Here is a 23,677-nt window from a genome sequence, read left to right on the forward strand (position 1 = left end):
GTAGGAAATTGAGAACAATCCGATTTCTCTATGCCACAGACGCCAAATGTCGCCATCGATCAATGACATTTTGTGAAGTTGAATTTATTGATATAAAGCGTTAATGTAAATAATAAACAATTCCAACATAAACGTCGGCTTCCAGTCGATATGTATGCCAAGGGCAAAGGCTCTACGGTACCTTCGGACGCTCAGGCTCGCGAGAAGTTGGCCCTCTATGTGTACGAGTACTTACTGCATGTCGGGGCACAGAAAGCGGCGCAAACGTTCCTCTCTGAAATACGATGGGAAAAGAATATAACGCTCGGCGAACCCCCCGGGTTCCTACATTCCTGGTGGTGTGTGTTTTGGGATCTTTATTGCGCCGCACCAGAGCGAAGGGACACATGTGAGCATTCGTCAGAAGCGAAGGCTTTCCACGACTATGGCTTCGTCAATTCAGGATATGGTGTTAATGGAATCGGTCATAACGCTGGCCCAGCGCCTCCAAACGACGGTAAGCGACCTATTTTTAACATACGCGCTATGGGAACAATTTGTTTTTCTAATGCCAAATTGGAATTCTAGGCCAGTATGTTTCTTATCATTGTGAGCAAATAGTATAGTGCTTTCGACGTTTTATGTTTGGAAGTAGCTGTTTTACGACGTTTACTTATTTTAAGGCTTGGAAACAGTACTTTTTTTGCACATGTATCCATGATACATGCTTATGTAGATGCATAATATGAAAGTATGAGCTTAAGATAGGAAATTATTTATATGGAGTCTGAATATTGTATTCATGATGTTATCTTCTTCATTTGTACTAAGTTTTTATGCATTTAAGACACTCCTGCATGTTTATTTATGTCAGTCTACAAATTTTATAGTAAAAAAGTGAAGTATACTTTACTCCAAAATTTTTATATTCCACAACCTAATTCTTAATTAATAGATAACAATAAAAACGCTTTCTACAATTTTTATTAACGGAATTTTCCAAAGACCTTGAGTTTGTAAAACAATAGGTACATTATTATACTTAAAAATAATCTACAAATATTTGCTTTAAACAAACTTATCAAATTTGCTCTGATTAACACAATGGAAAAAGTTCCATAAATAAAAAAAAGTATGGAGAATTCATGATAATTTCAAACTCAAACTCTAACATTTATTTATTCAATTAGACTTCTTCTAGAAACACTTTTGAATTGTCATAACATATTTAATCATAATACAAATGAATATGATTTAGCTGGTATTTTCTAGTGTTTGATTTTACGCGAATAATAGTAATTTAGAAATTAAAGATATAGAATTAATCGCGCTTAAAATCTGTTAAAAAATCTTGAATTTCTATATGATTTAGCTTCTATTGTGTTTTGGACACAGAAATTATGTTTTGCCTATTTTCCTTTAATGGAGAAAGCTTTGGCAATCGTATTTGATCATAGTATTTATGTTTGAATATAGTATTAGTCTTATTATAAAAGGGGACTAATTATTAAACAGAAGCCATATTATGATTATGACCTATTATTTCCAGACAATTTACACACCAAATTGAAGTGGGGCTGTATTATGAACTATGAACTCTTATTTCCAGACAGTTTACATCGCAAATTGAACGGATTGGCAAGTTCATATTATGATCGCAATAACCAGCCATATTTAATTATGGTATTATATGAATTTGCCAGTCAGTTCAATTCACAGCGTAAACTGTCTGGTAATAATACGGCCCCTGTTCACCATTACCTACCCAGACTATACATCTTCTTATATATAAAAATGAATCGCAAAATGTGTTGGTAAGCGCATAACTCGAGAATGGCTGAACCGATTTCGATAATTCTTTTTTTATTATATTCCTTGAAGTACGAGGATGGTTCTTATGTAGAGAAAACGTAAACATGTACCACGGGCGAAGCCGGGGCGGACCGCTAGTGTTAAATAGAACATTTAAGTGTTGACTTCACCAGAGCAACAACATAGTTTCTCTGTAGTGACTGCTACGGAAATATGTGACACTAGCTGTGCTCTGCGGTTTCACCCGCATTGACCTGCTCCTATTAGTCTTAGCTTGATGATATATAGCCTATAGCCTTGCTCGATAAATGGGCTATCTAACATCGAAATAATTTTTCAAATCGGACCAGTAGTTCCTGAGATTAGTGCGTTCAAACAAAACTCTTCAGCTCTATAATATTAGTATAGATATGTCTTTCGAAGTGGTAATAAATATGTATCTATGTATTGTGATTTAAATGCGCTTCTAAAAGAAGTATATTGAGTAAAGTTGAATTAATGTTTGAAGTTGAATATATTTTGTAATAAATAAGACAGCAAACAGCAGTTTCCAATCAGTGTTATAGTGTGAATGTAAACAGGTCTCTTCTAATAAATTATTTCTAATAAAAATTTGATGATATAAAGACCTTTATAAATCCCATTATATTTTCCATTTAATTTAAGTTAAAAAATATTTTCACTCGCATTTCCAGGCATGGGGGGAGGTGGTATGCCCCCCGGGTTCTTCCCGAACTCGTCACTCCGACCGTCGCCCCCAGCGCCCCACCCGGGCTCCCAACCGTCCCCGCATGGACCTCAGCCGCAGTTAATGGGGACTGGACAGCCGTTTATTGGGCCTTGGTACTCAGGCGGGCCGAGGTCTGCGGTTAGGATGGGCATGGGCAACGATTTTAACGGGCCACCAGGTTAGTTTGTGTGCTGTATGTTGTAGAGTTTTATCTGTTGTTTATATAGTTTGAATTTGTATATAAAGAAAGAGATAAATTGCAGTCTGCTGCCAAAATATTGAATAAAAAAAGTTGAGTTTGGCCTCAATGCTTTGCCATTTGTATCTTCAGTTAAAAATTTTAATCTTTTTCTATGTAAGAAACTTCAAAAAGCTATAAATGCTAATAAACAAAATATAAATGTTTTTCTGTGTATTTGCAAATACAATAGTATAAACAACAAATAAACGCAACAAGTTACATTTTGACAGTATTGGTTAAGCTTATGAGTCAGAAATTACAACTAATGTATGAAAACAAGGATTTGTTTCATGTTTGATAAAATTTATATTAAACACTAGCTGCGCTTCGTGGTTTCACCCGCGTGGCTGCGCTCCTGTTAGTTTGAGCGTAATGATATATAGCCTTTCTCGATAAATGGGCTATCTAACACCGAAAGAATTTTTCAAATCGGATCAGTAGTTCCTGAGATTAGTGCGTTCAAACTCTTCAGCTTTATAATGTTAGTATAGATTACAAGTTTAGCATATGTATTTTTTACTACATATATGTACATTGTACATACAGTGCAACCTTAATATAACGTACCTCAATATAACGATTTCCTCGATTTAACAACTTTTTTCCCCTTGAATTGTCCATAAGATTCAATATAAAATATCCCATTACACTACGAACATTTTTTGCGAACAACCTCATTATAACGAATTTTTAACTATCAAGAAAAGTATAAATACCTCTAATTAACGAATTTCGTCAACCCAAAACCTTTATGATAATGATTCTTAATCCCATAGTATGTGATTCATGTCGCGACAGGTTTCGACATGCTTTTGTTCGTAAAACGATCATTTTTGTTTAATTTAAATTGGAAAGTAATGTGAACACTGCTGCTCGTCACTATTGTTAAAGATTCAAGTTGAAATGGATCAGAAACGTAAAAGACCAACCTAACCTCAACATAACGAACCTCAGTTCAACGAATTACTTGATATAACGAATATTTATTTGTTCCCTTCTGATTTGTTATATCGAGGTTGCACTGTATTTTGTTTTTAAAATGTTTAAGTTACTATTTAAAGTTGTTTCACTTTTCACTACAGGCCAAGGCATGATGGGCAATTCCCTAGAACGGGGTGGTGGCGGCGGTGCGGGCATGCTCGGAGGGCCCCGCATGACCCCTCCAAGGCCCGGTATGGGGCCCATGAGCCCTGGTGCTTACGCGGCCGGCATGCGTGGGCCTCCGCCGCAGGGCGCAGGTAAATATGGACAAAAATGTAAAAATAAATGATATGTAAAAAGAAATGTAAAATTTCCCCCACAAAAGTGATGTTTTGTAGGGAACAAATAAAAAAAAATATGCATTTTTTGTGTGATATTCAGAAAGTTTTTTGTCGTTTAGAATGATATAACTAAGCATAGTGTTGATATCGTTATTATGTGTGTAAAAATGTAAAGATATCTATTTATAGATAAGTAATAGTGAAATTTACAACAGTGGTGGGTCGGCACCGCTATACTACAGCGGCGGGTCGCCGGGCACGACTGTCTAGCCACCCGTGTGTCTAGCTTTTGTGTGACGAATTGAGAACTTTGGTAGTGGGTTATTTCGTCAATTTTTGCTTATAGTCGGTTGAACGTGAAATTACTAGTATAAACATGCCTCCAATAAGAAAAAGCTTTTTTTTGGGCTTAAAAAATTTTTTTTCGTTTAAAAATCTTTTTTTTTTGTTAAAAAAGTCTCGTTAATATCATAAATAGGTATGCCGCCAATGGGTATGGGTCCACGCGGTGCCTGGGCGGGCGGTAGTGGGGCGGCTGGCGGGTCGGCGCCATTGAACTACAGCGGCGGGTCGCCGGGCGCGTACGGAGCGCCGCCCGGCTCGAACGGCCCGCCGGGCCCGCCGACGCCGATCATGCCCAGCCCGCAGGACTCGTCTAATTCGGGTAAGTGGGATAATGGGATAATTATAAGAGTTATAAGTGTTAGAGCTTATGGTTAAAAAATATTGATTATATTTTTTTTAATAATTGTGGGGGATATTAGTAAGTGTACTTAAAAAATTAGATAGTGTGATCATTTTTTTCGTTTGTAAGAAATTGGAGGGGGGATAATTGTAATTACTGCGTTGGAGGGAGTTTAGAGTTAGTTGTGAAGAAAAAATAACTAAGTTTATTGTTACTACCTGAATTTACTTTAAACAAACATACAATATATGTAGAATTGCCTTATCTCGTGCTCTTATATGTTAAACTACTTGTTTCACGCGATTTTGTCTGCTTTAACTTTTATACTTGATCAAAACTTATATCACAAATGAGTAAAGAATTGGAAGACTTGATATTCTATTTTTTCAAGATTGCGATTTTTTGCTACATTTCTTTATATCTACGCCATATTTTCTACTAAAATATATACGTATAGTCACAATGCCAATTAAATTCACAATCACATACTTCACTTTTCTTTCGTTCGCTTGCTTCATTCTCGCATACCCACGTTCCACGCTTTTATCATTTGTCTAACGTTACCGTTCACGCTGCGACCGTCGCGCGACTTTCTTGCGACTAAATTGAAGTACGAAAAGTTGCAGGACATCTGACAAATGTCAGCTTATATGAATTTATACTATAGCAGGGGTTCCCAAACTGTGCGCCGTAGAAAGTTAGATGGGCGCCGTGAGTCGATCTTCTTATATTACTTCTTATATACAGTACATTTTTTGAGCGCTCGAATCGGTAGAAACATAGCGTCTTAAAATGACATACAAGTTTTTAAATTTGCTACTACGACTTACGTCGTGCGCATCGCCTTTATCGTGTTGTCTTACTTTTTTTTTGTTAAGCCTTACTTTTTTACTTCTCTTTAAATTATTTTACAATAAAGAAATTGAGGTCATATTTTTAATTTTTGTTCTTTGCCTAACCTAATTTCTATTCTTGAATTGTAGGTACCTATATCGACTGTTTCCTTTTCAAATAGCTAAGTTGGGTGGGTAGGGCGCCGTGACAAAATTTTTTAACATATAACTGCGCCGCGAGCTGAAAAAGATTGGGAACCCCTGTACTTTAGCTTGAGTGCAGAGGCTGTAGGGCTGTTTGTGTATGTGCGCGCTGAGGCGAGGGAGAGTACCGACCGTTTCTTTCTAACTTCTAACTTGTGCTCTTTCTTACCCGGCCCCCGCCTCACTGCACATACCTACACCGCCTTACAGCCACTGCGTCAAGCTATATCATTTTTGTTTAAGAGACTTAAATACGACATATTAAGACATTATCTATTGTATTTATAGACGGTCGCATCGTAATTTATGCTTCTTACATTTTTTCTTCACGTAACCACATTATTAAATGTTTAGTTTAAGGGGTAGTTTTCCAACTAGAAAGGTAACTAATAAAAAGGTTTTACTAAGTGTAAGGTGTGATTCAGAAAAAAACAAACATATTTGTCTATGGGCCACTTTTATCCGTCAAATTGACACGTATGTAGTTCCAAGTTTGTCTATGGTCTCTAGTTGGGAACCTACATGTGAAACCCTGGTTGGAAGTCATAAAACGAAATCAAATAATGCTTGACTACATCCATTCTTTTTAATTTTGTGGCCAGTAATTTGATAGTTTTTTTTTTATTTAACATTTTGCATTTAGTTGCGTCTGCATCACACTTTAGGCTCGAACGTTACAATAATAACTACGTAGAAAAAACAATAAAAATGGTTAGAACGTAATGGTACTATAGAGTTTTATGACTTCTGATCGTGGACATGCCGTACACAAATAAAATTTTGACATTAGAGCAAAATTAAAAAAAAAATACTCGAATCTGACACCTGTCAAACTCGATCCGTCATCTGTCAACTGTCAATTGCTGACGCATTGTTGCGCGGCAGGCGGTGACAACATGTACACGATGATGAAGCCCGTCGGCGGAGCGCTAGGGGCGGAGTTCCCACTCGCCGGCGATCACGGGCCGTCATCGCAGCACCTCACGCAACCGCCAACCAGCGAAGGTGCCACAGATTAAATATAACTATAATATAGACGATTTTTTATTTTGAGTTTATATGGAATCGCAATGAATTTTTCTACGTAGTTATTATTGCTCGTTGTGCTGTAGGTATTAATTTTAATTGTATAACTAAATCATCGTTTTATGATGATTGGCGAATATTTTTAACGTTTATAATTATTTTTATGGGCCCTCTTAACAATGGGCAGCATTGGGCGAGTAGAAGCAATCACGATAGCGTAGAGGGCCTTAATGTCTATGATCGGCCGTTATTGTTGATGTTTATTCATAATCGCCGTAATGGCGGCAAACATCGACAATCATTTGTTGGGCCAACGCTGCCCATTGTGAAGAGGGACCATTAAATAATATTTAAAATTATTTAATGAGAACGTTTTGTGGGAGAATGAAGCAATTTGAACAAAAGTCTCTTCTAAGGTTACGTTTCGACTTTTTGTGGATGAACATAGGCAGACTGACGATTTAAGTCGTGTTATTGTAGGTTTATATAATGTTCGCTCTACAAAAAAGCTACTAATGAATCGGTTTATTAATCATGTCAATCGAACCCGCGTCCTATTTCCTCGCTGGTGGTGGCGGTGCCTTAGACCGCCTAGGTTATTGTTCAGATAATACATATCTGTAAAAGATGATTTACGCTACACCGTGTCGCGACCGGGCCGTGCCCCGTCCTGAGCTCGATCAAATATTATTATGTATATACTTTTGAAGTGAAACTTCTTTAGGCGCGTTGAGACTTGAGAGTAAAATTTCAAGGTCACGTCGTTGTAATACCGTCAAGTCATGGAGTTTTGTGACGATTTTGGTATCTTTGAATCTTGCCAAAGAAGTTTCACATCTGACAAGTGTGCTCAGCACACACGCTCTTGTATGAAGTGATATTTGCCTGAATGTGACTCGTACGGGGCACGAAGTTGAAATTTCTATGGATATTGTTTCATTTGTTTCCCGGATCAGGCACGGTGTAGCGAAAATCATGCTTAAGCGGCCTTTAATGCTATGAAAAATGTACGATTTTTGGGTGTAGGTTTAGGCGGTGTTGACGGGATGAAGTCTTCGCCGGGTGGCGTTGGGGGCGGAGGGCCGGGGACTCCGCGTGAGGACTCGGGCTCTGGAATGGGGGACTACAACTTAAGTAAGCATACGATGGTGTTTTCTTTTTGCTTTTGAGGGCTTTTTCTGTGCGATAGGTTTTTCATCTTAGGGTAGTCAGTCAGTTCAGTCTGTTTTAGATTGCCTTGCTAAAACAGACTGTAATCTTTCTAACTGAGCCAAATTTCGTTGAGATCTCATGTGCCGTTAATTATATCATCTATCCGTTCTTTAAAAAATCCCATATAATAGTTATCTGCCCTAGGTTCGTAGGAAATTGTTCTACAGGATTTCATATTTATCCCTCGTTTAGTGTATTAAGATAAGTGTTTTTCACTTAAATAATTCTTAGTCTTTTACTGTACATACTACATACTACTATAAAATCTAATAATAATAAATTCTTTATTTGACAACAATAAAATATACATGTACATGCAATTATGGGATAACTTACATATAAGTAAAACATAAACCGTAGCTGTAGATACAATTACTTGCAATATTTGAATTTTGAACAATGTCTCCTATGCTAGGAAATGTCCTGTGTTACAGGAGACATTTATCCATCCGTTGATACAAGTTATATACCTGAATATTATAACAATTCTATACCATGCAAGTATCACTTTAGCCAAAAATTTTATGAAATTAAAAAATAAACTCTTTACAAAAAAATAAGAGAAATTGAACTAAAAATCTGTTGATTATGTAATAATAACTAAGTTGATTATTAGCAAAACAACTTATTTTATATGTAACATTGGAGAACCAGGAGAATATTCACGTTATCAGTTGATAAAATTAAACAGGTGGTGTTGATTTCTGATTGTAAGGTTTTGGCGGGCCGGGCGGCGATCAGAGCGATCAAACTGAATCGGCCGCCATTTTGAAGATAAAAGAGAGCATGCAGGAGGAAGCTAAGCGGTTCGAGAAGGATCCAGATCATCCGGATTATTTTATGCAGTGAAAGATCAATGGGTGAACGTACCGGTGTCTATGGGGAGGCGCCAAACGTCAGTTAGCTGTCAAAATGTCATCTGTCATCTGTCACGTCAAATGTTACTGTCATATGGATGATCTGTCTTACCACAAAAAACTTTAGACAGGGTTTATCTTTAAGCGCGGGTTCTCTTAAATCTGGTTTTGTCGTATTTCACATAGACAACTATTGACAAATTCCTGGTGTAAAGTTAGACTGTGTTTAAATTTGTTTTCTGGTAACACAATTATCGCGGTCAAATGGCTTAGCGGCGTTTTTGTAACAGTGTTTGCAATATTGAACAGGTCAAAATGTTAATGTTGGAAACGTCAACGGTCGCCGTCACTGTTATAATATGGCAGTTATAAAAGATATTGCTACAATGTCCGCGGTTAAAATTTTAACTATTATTGACAGTGTCGTATGACCAAGTTTTTAAATCAACTGTAACATGTCCACGACCAAAATTGACGTTCATTCAAAATGTTCTATGCTTTGCACAGGACATGTAAAAATCTTCGATTAACAAAATACCAACTACATATATTTGTCATTGTCATATGACAGTGACATCGGTCAACTTTTCTTAGTATTTTTAAACTTTCACTGTCAAAGTGACGTCTATGTGTCAATGACATTTGAAGATGGCTCGACCTAGCTATTTTACGCTGTATTGTGTAAATAAACGATTATATTCACATTTTTCGTGTATTTTAGTGAAAATTGGCGCCAATTAGATCTCTCAAGTTCATTGTACGTTGATCTCAGAAATGGGAGTCCGGTATGTGCAAAGGCTCGAACTGCCCCCGTACTATGACGTCTTACAGCAGTATTATATCCAGTGTGGAAAAGAGACAGCGCTATACCGGTCGTCTAGCGCCATCTCTCTCCCACACTGGCAGTAATACTGCTTTAAAACGTCACGGTTAAATGATCTTCCTTATTTATTGAGTTTTCAGCACCGCTCTATGTATTTTTTCTTTGGCGGCTTATGGCTGTTATGTTGTTACTATAGAACTAAATGAGCTTACGGTTTTTATAGACAAGTAAAGGGAACACAGTGCGTCTCTTTCTAACTCGTGGAGTAATTTACTTTGTGTCTTAGTCACACGATGATTTTAGGGACTTAAACATGTTTTATGGTTGCTTTTAGGCTTTTTTTTTCATGAAAATAAATTTAAAAGGTACTTATGACTTCGAAGGTCTTTTTTTAAATGTACCCGCATTATTATTATTTTTTACTTTTTAAATGAGTTAATCAAAATAATTTAAATTTTTATCTTAGACTGGGCTTTTCATTTTGGACCTTATTACACGAACAAATAAAGTTGTATGTTGAATGAAATGTTTTTCGTAATTTACGTAATAGCTCATAAGCTGTCAAAGTCCACTATCAGCACTGTAGTTGAAATAGCAATTGATGAGTGTTTTTATTTTTCTATTTCAAATGAAATTGGACTTTGTTGTAGCGAGATAAGAGTGGTTTTCAAATGGAAGAGTATTTTTATAAGGTCGGTAAAGCTAGATTGTCGTTACTCTTTTCTCTGATGAAATATCAGTATTTTTTATATAAATTCCCTCAACTTTTTTTTGTTCTTTTTATGTACTTTTTCTGCTAAAATTTATTACATATATGGTTTAATCAATATCTGTCGAGCATAGCTCAATAAATACAAAAATTGCAACAACAAAGTTCAATTTTATTATTTGTCAGTCTAACCGCGGGAATTTGAAAATACTGTCACAATTTAATCTGTGGATTTTAATATTCATGGCTGTTTAAAAAAAATGAACACCATAGTGCTTGTAGAAAAAAAAACATTTTGACAGCTGTCAAATTTTCGCGCTCTAGACTGCGAAATAGTGACGTTCTTTTTACACACGATAAATGTATTAAAAATAATTTCGAATATATGTATGTAATATGTAATTGAATATACATAGACGTTCTTAATTTAATTTTTTATTATAAATGTAATGTGTATAATCGATTTTTTTTAATGTATTCTCTGTAAATGGGTGTTCTATCGATGTTTTACTAACTCGTTTTTTTTTTAAATCAGTTCGTAATAGACAACGGTTTTTCCGGCATTTTTAAGCCAAGATTACTTAATAAATGTTTCCAATGACATTAATATGTTTTTTAAGCTGTGGAGATTTTTTCGGTCTGGTATAAAATGACTTGATAGATGTTAGAATCATAGTTTTCTATGGACACAGATAATTAATTCAATATGGTATACATCATTTTATTTTGTAACTTTTAAGTTTTTAAACTTTGATTAATAAATTAGTTTGCATGAAATCTTAGATCAAAATTTTATAAATTCTCAACTTCTGCGCATATATTGTTTGAGGATTAAATGGTTAAATCGGTAAAATTGCTTTTTTTCCCTATATCCATATCATTAATGGACTTTGACATAAATTTGAGTTATTTACTTCTATTACTTTGATGAGATTTAATTGATTTTATTACTGTCAATTGAATATAACAGAAAGATTCATAAGAAAGAAAGAAATTTAATTACTTTAGTTTTTGAAGGTATCCCTAAATTTTGGTACTTTTTACCTATTTCGAGTCATTTTATATCCAGACACGGTCGAGAACGCACGCTCGTGAAGCGTCCGTTCAGTATGTCACTCTATATGTATACATCTTCCATTTTTTTATATAAATTATTATTATTTAGCTTTTGTTTTTAAGATATAATGTTCCTAGATTCGTATTTTTACATATAAGTTCAGTTTTTGCAATGTATTCGCTTGTAGAAATGTTCGTTTGTAACCGCGTTTAGATTCATTTAATCAATCTATTTATTTTAATGTAAATATGGAAATTATTTTGTTTCTTATACAGGGTGTTGGTGAATTTTGATCTTGGTTTTTCAATAGCTTAGTTTACGATACCGCAGAATAAGGGCCTATTCAGATTAGAGCGGTATTCTACCGCCGTTGGTAGCGGTATCCCGATGGGCACGCGATTAAATCTCTTACGTAGTATATTATAAAGACTCTAATCGCGTATATTTCGGCTGTTCGTTACTGTACTCTGATCGGTACGCGATTACAGTCTCTATATTATAGAATTATACTATGTAAGAGATTTAATCGCGTGCCCATCGGGATACCGCTACCCACGGCATAGCGGATACCGCCGTAGTTTGAATATGCCTTAAGTTTTAAAACGTTTACTGTCTTACCACAAAAAACTTTTGACAGAGTTTAACTTTAAGCGCGGGTTCTCTTTAACCCATTGAGCCCCAAGCGGCCCGATCGGTCCCAGACACAATAGATTTTCTATTGTGTCTGTGGTTCCGGGGCCTGAGTTATTAATCTGGTTTTGTCGTATTTCACATAGGCAACTATTAAAGTGACAGATCCCTGGTTTAAAGTTAGACTGTGTTTAAATATGTTTCGTGGTTTTATTTTTTGTAGGATCAATTCTAGAACAGCCTGTATAACGTTTTTGGTACCCAATCATTTGATGTATATTTTTTTAATACGAGCATTTTTTGTGGCTTAAGATTTCGAATGCACGATTGATTTTACATTTAAAAAAATCCTCTTTCATTCGAATACGCATTTATTCAGGTTAAATTATTGATTTTAAATATTATTAGACGTAGATGTGCGGACTGCCAAAAGTATAACGGAATTGATTTACTTGTCCAAAATTTTTGGTCGTCCGCGTGGGATTTCGAAAAATTTTTATGCAAAAAAAAAACATAATTTTTGTACTAAAAATAATTAAAAAAATATTCAGAATTTTCTTTCAAATCCGGTATTTAAATAGAATAGTTTTTTTTTCTCGGGGTGTATGGAAATTTGTATAAAATAGGTTATTATAGCGAGATTTTCGGTGAGGTAGCATCTAAGTTGAGGGCGTTGCCCTGTCCATAGTTATGTACAAGTTTTTGGTCCTTTTAGTGCTGCGTAAATTTTTTTATCTGTGTCATTGCAATGACATTGACAGTTTCGAAAGTGACGTAGAGAATGTTGCTGGCATCTACAAAAAAAAATGGAATTACTTTTTAATTCCACGTTTGAAAAAAGAACGCTACGTTTTTTTAGATAGCTTATTAGTTTTGGCGGGAAAATTGGAAATGTCACAAGAAAATTGTTATTGAATCTCGGAAAATACAAAATTGATTGCGATCGTGTAATTAATGTATATAAAATTGAACGTGTCATTATTATTTGGAAAAAAACTAACGGGGCCGAAAAATTTGTAGATTCGTGCAGTGTTAATAGATTTAAGAGTAAGCGTAAAATATAAAAAAAAATAGATCGATAATGCAAAAGTGGACATTGCAAGATTTTTTTAAGAGAATTCTATTGGTTTTATTTTTTATTTAAATAAAAATATGTGTAGTGTGAGGATGTATGTTTTAAGGTATAGCCCGGCCATTTTACGAAGGTAAGTGAACTCTTAGCAAATCTTTGTCTGCTAACCTTCGTGATATGACTGTATAATATTATTAATTATGTTTTAGTTTTTTTCGTGAGTTAGGTAAATGAATTATTTTTTTCTTATCGATGTACTGTTTATATACTTACATAAATAGTTATTATATATTGATTGGTCGTTTTATTTATTAACCTATTATAAATAATTATAAGATAGAAAATGTAATAAGATTGTAGAAAACACAATCTTTTATCTTGGTGGTGGTACTAAATTCGAAATGAACCGATTTTTTTTCTTTTATTAAAGAAAACTAATGTAAGATAGTGCAACATGATATACATAGGTATAAGTATAATAAAAAAAATGATATGAAAAAAGCTTCTGTAAGAACACAATGTAGTAAATACAATATAAGAAAAACGTGTTTTATGAAAAGATCACATTTTATTCAATTCGTCAGTTAGGTACTTATAATCAAATTCTTATTAGGTAAGTATATCATGGTATATCTTAGAAAATTAATTAAAAAATCTATCATTATTTTAAAGCTAAATTAAAGTACATATTTTTAATTTAGAACCGTTTATCAAGCACTATATTTTTCAAATTAGGTAAAGTTAACTAATGTTAGTACTATAGTAACATAATTACAGCTTAACCATGGCTTATTTTTATCCAACAAGCAATGCAAGTGCGTGTTCAGTTCGCGTGCTGTGCAGTAATAATTTTAGCCTTACCGAACTACTGTCATACTGTGGATGGCGTTATGCAACATACAACTTTTCAACCGCATAGTCAAAGGCGGTGAAATGGCAATATTATTCTCTATCGTTCTCTCCAGACACAAAAATCATCATAAAATCGGTCCGTTGAAACGTGAATAAAAGACAAACGAACACAATCCCGCTTTTGCTATATGTATAAGAATACAAACAAAAGCAATTATGTGTTTTGTTGTATGAAGAGGCATTACCTGATGGATCCTAAGTGATCAGCATTATCCATATGCACGGGGACACTGCGATAAAATTCATTAACATAAATTAATATTGTAAGCTATTGATAAGAAGCCATTTTTATAAAAATAAACATACATCTTGACAGAGGAACAGTTTGTAAGTTAGCTTTCTGCTGGAGAATTTTCATAATCAGTCCAGTAGTTTCGCAGATGATAAAAATTTAATTTCTATTACCACTAATCCCAGTACAATATTTATCACAGATTTTTATGTGTTTGTTATAAGTATAAGTATCTACAATCAGAATTAAATTAAAAAAAAATAAAGTGTTTTGCTAAAATAAATAACGCATAACGCGATCCAAATCACAGATCGCCAGCGAAATGGAATGGAAAAGGCTCATCGGCAATGTTATGAAATTTTTTACGATGAACGAGGGCGTACCAAGTACGGCTTGTTAGCCTCTGTATACAGGGTGTTCAGAAAAGGAGATTGTATTTATAATATTTCTATATCTACCTACTAAAAAAGTTTATAATATCGGTAAAGGAAATCATCGTAATTCGTAAATGTCCAAGACCGCACTTGGCTTATGCACAGAAGATGCACAGACCACAGAGCAAATATGGGCTTATGCATCTGGTGAAAAAGAGAAGAAGCACACTCTTTAACTATAAATAAGTACATAGTTACTTATTTTAGTTTGAGTAAGACAAACATAGATCTTATTTTGTTCAAGCATGTTGCAAGTCCATCAACCTATATTTTGTGCAATTAAAAATATACTTTTTATTGGCTTTTATTGACAAGTTTACTGTTTAGCCCTAAATAGCACACGCCAATAAATCCCGGATTAAATAACTGACAACTTCAGACACATTTTTCGAAGATAACAAACATAAAAATCCAATATTTATTTCTATAACAGCCTGTATAGTCAATTGGATTTATTGCGATGTACGAATTTTCATGCAAAAATTGGTTGAACAACAGAACGAGGAGACTTGTATCGGGTAAGAAACATTTATTTATTTATTTCATAAGATTTCAATAACAATAATTAACTGCATGTCGGTAGGGTGACACTGAAAAACAGAGCTGAGGCGATGTTCTTCAGACATCCTATGATGGTTTAATGCTCTAAGCACAGTATTACAATAATCAATATAGGAAATAATATTGTAATACTGTGCTCTAAGTATGAGGCATCCTTTTTATCGCAACCACACTGAGCTATTTTTTCATTCCTTGTAATACCTATTTATAAGCATTTTTGTGTGATACTTAAAAGAAAGTTTCTGTATTTCTTTGCGTATTCCAAATGGGTGCAAAAATTGGTTGGCATTAAATAAAACACGTATTAGGCAGATATATAACCTAACTCTACTCCATGGACGTATAAAAAAAGACGGACGGTATATCGCCTAAACATTGAGTGAAGCCTAGTAATGGCGGCGAAACATCCATGTGTGTGTGCCATGTTGCCATGGCAACAGCTGTCCTGTTGACAATGGCGGCTGTATTTTTTTCTATAAATTTTGCCGTAATAATTTTGTCATTAAAACATAAAAGAAATAACTTGCTTCCCTGTGGAATGTAATCCCTTGTGTTTTGTTATTTAAAATTGTACTGTTGCGACACCATTTAACCACGCAAGACGGCATTTTAAATATTTTTTGTGAAACAGTGACGCAGTCTTAGATTACAAAATAAAAGACAGATGGAGCGTTGCCGAACTAAACCGAATAATTTATCGTCATTTCCATGAAGCTATGTGTGCTGTCATTTCGCCGTTGCACTGTACGTACACGGTGCTTCTGTGTGGGTGTTATGTTACCAGATATTGAAAATTTTCCCAAAATTTTCCCCGACTACGGAAGAAAGAGGGTTATGTTTTTCGAGTGTAGGTATGTATGTATAATATTTCTTTGACACGCCCTGCAGTATAAACTGTTGGATCGATTTTGAGTTGTGACTTATGAGGTGTCATTGCAATCATCTGAATTATGAAGGTAGCTGTGGTGGTAGTGACGTAGGCTACATAAATTATTAGCAGTCATGTTTTAATTTTTATTTTAATATAAATTCGGGTTTTTGATATTATTTTATAATATTGTAAAAATTATTTTATCACCTACTAAAGTTATACATGGACAAAATAATTTTATTCAATTTTTATTAAATAAATTACATTAAAAAAGTTTTTATTTTTCAAAACATATGAATGCGAATAGCGGTAGTTTTTAGTCGAGAATGCGGGACATTTTATTTTCATCATATCCATCATGTGTTCACATGAATTAAATCCCAAGCGAAAACGACGCTTTTTATAAAAGTAACAAAAAAATGTATAATGCTTTTTAAAATAATCTAATAATGACCATGAACTTTTATTGCACTATACAAATAATCACATTCACGATCGAAAAATCCAACAGCACTACCCCGAATATCTTTTAACCATTTTACCCCTAAAAATGGCAAATTCATTTTCAAAATACTGGCAGCATACGTTGAAGTTTTGAATTCCTTCGTATTTGTAAAATTATTATTTGTATACAAAATTAAATAAGCCAAATAATCTACAGAAAATCTGTAAAACGATGTTTTATCTTTTTGTTTGTTTTCGGGAACAAGTTTTACAGCGTTTTAATATCACAAGACAGCATTTTTTTACTAAAATATCAAACCCCTTTTGACGTATTGCATGACACTAGAATCGCTATAGCACTAGCGGAGGAACGTATTCGTTTTTGATTTCGTATTTTCTTTGACAAGGGCGATGAATGATTGACATGCTCCATCTGTATTTTATTTTGTAATCTAAGGACGCAGTTAATCAGTCGGTAGTTCACGACGTAATGGCGGCCGACTAGCTTACTATGGTGAGAGTGTGTGCGTGTTTATTGTCTTTACACGATCGCTAGCTTACTATGGTGGCTTCACGTTGTTTGTTCGTAATATGGCGTCCGTCTTTTTTTATACGTCCATGCTCTACTCATGAACATCATGAAATATTCTGTGATCAATCATCAAACCTTGCTTATATCCAAACCTAAGCGAAATCAACGAATTACAAAAAAGTTAACTGAACACTTCCTAAAATCAGACTTAATGCTTACTAACGTTTTATAGGAATCCATTAATTTTAGTCTAGACTCGAGCTATTATTCTGCGTACGTGTAAGCTTTTTAATTTTTATACATATTGAGGTCAACTACATAATATCAATATGTTGAATAGCAGACAACGTTATAATATTATTAAGTACTATAGGATTGACAAATAGATACTTACTTAAAACAGTTTAGGTAATCATGGCAAAATTTCATTCGTTTTTTATGTTATAATGAACAAGATAAATGAAACAAATCCCAATATAACACATCGATTTTCGATTCGATCGAGACATTATTTTTAAGTATCTATAAAAATAATTATGTGGTACTAACATAATAAAATTAACTAGATTTCCGCTCCCGAAAACAAGATGGCGCTGAAAATAATGCACCCAAACACGCCAAAGCTGCGGCATCACACCGTGCGCTTTTCTAGTGACGATCTACCGAAATACAAGTCTTTGGTAAGTGTAATAATAATTGTAATATAGAATTAATTAGTGCTTATATTATGTGCTGTATATTACAATGAAAAACCAATTTTACGCGTATTTTTAATTAAATGAAATAAATTTTACTCGCTAAACACTATTAAAATTTTAATTATGTGTTATGAAAGAACACGAAAAACACCCATTTTCGTTTGTTAGTTTGTTACAGTAGGTACTTATACTTACCTCAAGAAAGGCTTGTTAATTGCTCCGAGGCTGACCGAAATTGAATAATTTTCGGTTTGTTTGAAACATCTTCGCTTGGATAAGAAAAAATATTGTAAAAATAAACTTAGTGAAGGTGAAAAACTAGTATAGTAGAAATAATATATTACTAATTTACATTTCACAGGACCACTCAGAAACAACGATGCCAGACTACGCGGGGCCCCAGTCGTTCCCCGGAATAGATTCAGGGGCCCCGAGTCCCGATAGTTGTTCGTATGTACCAGCCGCGCAAAGATTTCGACTTAATGAGCAACGTAAATATTTTAACATAAATAAACTTAAGTGATAATATTATTCATCATTTTGAATTTAAAATCTGAACTTAATAATTAGGTAAGGAATAAATTAATAATTACCTGACTGAATCCTAAAAAAATTGCACTGATTTGCACTGCAGCCTACAAGTGATGATTTTATTGTAACCAAAATATAATAGCAGGATCGACGTTCCATGGTTTCACTCGCGGATAAAACTACGGGCAAAAATTAATATCTGTGTCTATAAATTATGCTTTAACATTGCCATTTTCAAAATTTTTGTGCGATTAAGTAACAAATACATCCAAACTTTAATTTATTAAATTGTACCGAAACCTGAATCGCGAATATATACCTACAACTTTCCGGCAATATCAATCAGTCACTGGCTGCGGCTAGTTGCGCAGTCTAGTAGAGGATGCTCCTTTTTGAAGTGAAACTTCTTTATCGGGGTTGGAATAAAATTTAATGTAACATTTTTTCGTTACGCGCGACATTTTTCCGTTACGCGCCATCTTTTCTTATCCCTACTACGCGACAGTCGACACGCGTGATTCGACGTATTTCTGTAAAGTTGCAATTAGTAAATTATTTTTTGAAAAATAAGGTCATAAAGAAGTTTCACTTCTTACGTGTGTACACTAGTACACGCACACATTTTTTATTTCAATGAAGGAATTTCACCTTCCTTCCCCCACACTATTAATAGTTGCTATAGATTATTACAATATGTTATTTTCCCTCATTCCAGCCATAAAACTACTAACCTACCTAAAAACTTTTTTCCTATATCCAGGTATAAAACTCCTAACAGCAATCAACCAAATAGTCCAGCACCGCGCTGAGTTGGAGTCCAACCGCGCGACCCTCTCTTCCCTCCTCGACGAGTTGAGGAGGAAGCTCAAGAAGAGGGTCGAAGAGTGTCACTATGAGAAGCGGGATCAGATGAAGGTAAAACCTTGCGAGGTAAAACCACTTAAGTGAAGGTGTTACGCTTAATCACAGATCATATATTACCTACCCGAAATTTTGTGTCAGTGTTTCGGGTCATTTGTAACAGGATGGCGGTTCTACAGGGGTCTTAGTACGCAATGACAAAAAGAAAAATGATGGTCAGAACGCTGATACCGGATACCTTAAGATACTGTAATATTTTATATTAGAGAATCTTAACATAAAATATTATAGTATCTTCACCGTATGTGACGCGCTTAAGTTTTATAAAAGCCCAGCAAGCATAATATTTTTACAAATCATTTACTACATATTCGGATGGATATCATTCAGGCTGTTAATTGAATGGCTATATAAAAATTTGGTTGGCATAGTTGGCTGTGACCTTAGGCTGTTGCATATAGATTTGTAATCTGTGGGCCTGTGGCCTCTAAAACCACATAGATAATGTGCCTACTTGATACATATTATGTATAATAAGTGGTAAAAATTTTAATAATAATATGGAGCAATGCGGGTAAAACCATAAATTTTAGGGAAAATCTATAACCATTTCAGGCATTAAAACAAGCGAACCAGCGGCTCGAGAAAGAGAAGCACAACATAACAAGCGAGATAGAACACTTGAAGCGGCATTTAGAGAAGGAAGAGTCACATCACGTTCAACACGCGAGGAACGCGGTTGTGCATGTTAGTTTTGTTTGCTATTTTATTAAATTTTATAGTTTTTGAGTGAAAATATTTAAATACTTTGTTACTTAAAAACAAGAGCGCCGAGAACATGTGTCAGGAGTGAAACTTCATTGGCAAGATTCAAAGATACCAAAATCGTTGCCTTACTCCGTGTCGTCCGTGATGTGACGTTATTGCCATGACTCGACCTTGAAATTTTACTCTCAACGTGCCTAAAGGAGTTTCACTTCAAAACATATACATAATAATATGTATTGCTATTGTTTTAATAAATTATCTTAATTTGTTCTAATTAATATTTGCAGGCAATCCAAGGAGTAACAAAAGCGCCAAACGATATATTCACGCCATGCTCCGTGTCTCAGTTACCGGACATCGTCAGCAGAAACGTCGCTAAGAATGCTCCTTCTAAAGTTGTAAGGCGTATATCGTACAGTTACATAATTTGTATATCATACTATTTTGCTCGATAAATCTAACTATAGGTTAAAATAATCGTGTCAATCATTAAACAAAACGTAGTTGTTTCAGAAGTAAGTAAGTTTTAGTTAGATATTCCAGGAGTGATTTTGTATCAAATAAAAAAAAAAATTGTTAAATAGGTCATCCTTTCTGTTTGTTAATCTAATAATTCTAATCAATATTCTGCATTTACTTTTACCTCTCTTCATCTCTTTACTTTTACCCTGCCAACGCTGTTCTGCCAGAACATTACTTAGGAATACTAAAAATACTATAAATAATTTATCATGATAATTGATAACTGGACATACCATTTCTGGAGATTTTGTTTACAAAGTCGAAAATGCTACATAATATATACTTTAACCATAAAGTGAAGTCCCATGTCCCAAAGTGGGGTAAGGTCCAGATGCATTATGCATGCATACATCTGTTTCACTGTACGATTTTCTTTAGGGGACAAATACCTAGGCGATTAGACCGAGACATATTTTTTCTTTGTGTCCACCGGGAGTCGAACCCAGGGCCCTTCGGTACTACGGTCACGCGTTAACCACTGTACCAAGGAGACGGTCAAATTATTAGATATTATAATATTTTATTATCTCATTCTTTAATTTAGAGTATCTATTACCAATTTTCAGGCAGACTACAAGCTAGCAGCTGCAAGACTAATGCGAGATATTGTTGACTTGCGACAGCGACTTGCGCAAGTCGAGGCTAAACTGGCTAACGAATTGAAGGTAACTATAATAGTATTTAATTAGTAACAATTGACTAAGTTAAAACAGTTAAATTGAATACAATTTTTATAAGTAAAAATCCATCTTTAAAAGTAATTTGTGTCACTTTTATTTTAATTATAAAAAAAAATCTATTAAGTACTGTAGCTTAGCTTAATACCAATAAATAAGTGCTTTTATAGAGTCCAGTCATATTGCAGTTTTTTCTATAATGGCAGTAGATATAACCACAGACTAATAATAATATACTACGTATACAATATAACTAAAATAATTTTTCACATAATTAATTATACAATATCAGTCGAGTATGAATGATACGGGGCCCCTAATCAAAGCCCCAAACGTGTATAATAAAAAGTGCCTAGCTTTCTTAAAACCGATTCGTATCTCAAATTAATTGTACATTACGTAAATTACAATGCATTTTCGGATTTATTATCGTTTTCCTTCTTGTGGGGCCCCAAAAAATGTACCCTCCTTATTATCTATACTAATATTATAAAGCTGAAGAGTTCATTTGTTTGAACGTGCTAATCTCGGGAACTACTGGTTCGATTTGAAAATTTCTTTCGCTGTTAGATAGCCCATTTATCGAGGAAGACTATAGGCTATAATATACCATCACGCTAAGACCAACAGGAGCGGAGCACTGCTGGTAAAGCCGCGGAGCACAGCTAGTTTATTAATAACCAGTGGTATAGTAAAGAATTTAAGTAGAGATAATGCATAGAATTTAATATTCTAGTTTTATAGCATTCAAATGCTTTAAAATTTTATAAAGTACTAGATTTCAGTTCATAGTTCATAGTTCCCGTTCCTGTGGAATTTCCGTGTCGCTATCTACATAACAAATTTCATTGTAATCTGTTCAGTAGTTTTCGTGTAAGAGAAAAATCCATCCATCCTCACAAACTTTCGCATTTATAATATTAGGTTAGAATTTATGAAACTAACCACTGAACGCGATACAAAATAATAATACAGTGCATTTCCAGCGTAAACGGCAGGTTGAGATCGACATTGTGCGACTGAGGAAGGAGCTGTCAGCGTCCAAGAGCAACATGGCGTCGTTGAGGTTGTTACCCGCGCCGCAACCGAGGAAACCGTGCTCGAGATTCGCGTGATTTGGCGGGGAATTTACTTTTTTAAATAAAGGTTTTTTTTATTGAATCATTTTCTTGATTTTGGCGCGATTTTGATGTTTTTTTTTAATGTAAATTGATATTTGATTGTAGATGACGCAAGGGAGGAAAGCGTGCTCGAGATTTGCGTGATTTGACGGGGAATTTGTTTTTTTTTTCAATAAAGTTTTTTTTAATTTGCTTGATTTTGGCGGGTTATTGATTTTTTTTTAATAGATTGTCTGTTATTTTTTTTAATTTGATTATGGACGGCACAACGAAGCGCAACGCGCGCTTTGTTGAGAATTTCATGTTCTTTTTTTTATAAAAAAAATTGCTTGACTTTGGTTTTGGTTATTGACGTTTTTTTTAATCATTTTTTTTTAAATGAATCTATTATAGAATCGCACGAGGAAACCTTGCTCGAAATTCGCGTGATTTAGCAGGAAAGTTTTTTTTTAATTAATTGTATTTTTTTAATCTTATATATAAAAATGAATCGCAAAATGTGTTGTTAAGCGCATAACTCGAGAACGGCTGAACCGATTTCGATAATTCTTTTTTTATTATATTCCTTGAAGTACGAGGATGGTTTTTATGTAGAGAAAACGCAAATATGTACCACGGGCGAAGCCGGGGCGGACCGCTAGTAATAAATAATTGTGGGTATAATAATATTATAATATAGCATAAAAAAATTCTCTCGTGATCCTTTATCATATAATGAAGAATATGTGGGCCAATATGTTATTTAATAGACAAGACATAGATGAAATAAATTATTTAAGATTCAGTAGTCACTATAAGTACACACGATGACTTTAAAATTCGTCGTCTTTCAATAATTTATAAGTAAATAAAACACATTTAGACAAAGCAATAATTTTTTAATTTTCATACAAACACGAAAAAAAAACAAATATAAAAACATCCCGCCAAAAGGCGCTTACAACGTAACCACAGACTTAGAATAATAATGCCTGCATAATTATTATTCCAAACCATAGTGTAAGAGATTTTGCTTACAACCTCTATAAAAAAACACATTTTGAATTTAAAAAAAATTTTTGAAAAATTACATCTAAGACATTATTCACAGAACAAACCATCGTTACAATATTATTATACATAGGTATTTTGATATTTTACATACATGATTGTTTTATTCATATTTGGACCAGAAATATTTTAAATCGTTTATTATTTCTAGTCATTAAAATTAGACAACCATGTACGGGCCATATTATATTATGTGACTATGATATGTAATTTTGACCTGGTATTTAAATAATGTACGAATACGAATGTATTAAAATAATCTACGAAAGCATTACATTAACGTTTACAGACCGTTACGATTTATTCATCATTTAAATAAGTACCTCACGAT

The 23,677-nt window shown here is 34.2% G+C and overlaps 2 protein-coding genes across 5 annotated transcripts; both read left to right on the forward strand.

The window, feature by feature from the left end:
- The first annotated feature begins 17 nt into the window (after positions 1-17).
- On the forward strand, positions 18-9,322 carry Ssdp (Sequence-specific single-stranded DNA-binding protein). 4 transcript variants are annotated; one of them, XM_090117829.1, is made up of 7 exons: positions 18-496; positions 2,487-2,699; positions 3,845-4,000; positions 4,503-4,688; positions 6,632-6,751; positions 7,799-7,906; positions 8,700-9,322. In XM_090117829.1, exons 1-7 carry the CDS (start codon positions 151-153, stop codon positions 8,831-8,833), a joined length of 1,263 nt encoding a protein of 420 aa, XP_089973955.1. In that variant the 5' UTR covers positions 18-150; the 3' UTR covers positions 8,834-9,322. The 4 variants fall into 4 exon arrangements, with proteins under 4 accessions (XP_089973955.1, XP_089973956.1, XP_089973957.1 ...); XM_090117830.1 differs by having other exon boundaries at positions 8,676-8,814; XM_090117831.1 differs by lacking the exon at positions 6,632-6,751.
- Positions 9,323-15,170: 5,848 nt separating this feature from the next.
- Positions 15,171-22,737, forward strand: LOC149896300 (uncharacterized). Its single transcript, XM_090117833.1, has 8 exons — positions 15,171-15,221; positions 17,685-17,798; positions 18,178-18,307; positions 19,108-19,262; positions 19,824-19,955; positions 20,264-20,374; positions 21,065-21,163; positions 22,162-22,737. The coding sequence occupies exons 1-8, from the start codon at positions 15,171-15,173 to the stop codon at positions 22,288-22,290; spliced, it is 921 nt and encodes a 306-aa protein (XP_089973959.1). The 3' UTR covers positions 22,291-22,737.
- Positions 22,738-23,677: the final 940 nt, after the last annotated feature.

Source organism: Colias eurytheme, chromosome 29, assembly GCF_061535395.1.
Source record: "Colias eurytheme isolate Ceu_HAF_F1 chromosome 29, ilColEury1 Martin Lab GWU primary, whole genome shotgun sequence".
In the NCBI taxonomy this organism is placed as follows: domain Eukaryota; kingdom Metazoa; phylum Arthropoda; class Insecta; order Lepidoptera; family Pieridae; genus Colias; species Colias eurytheme.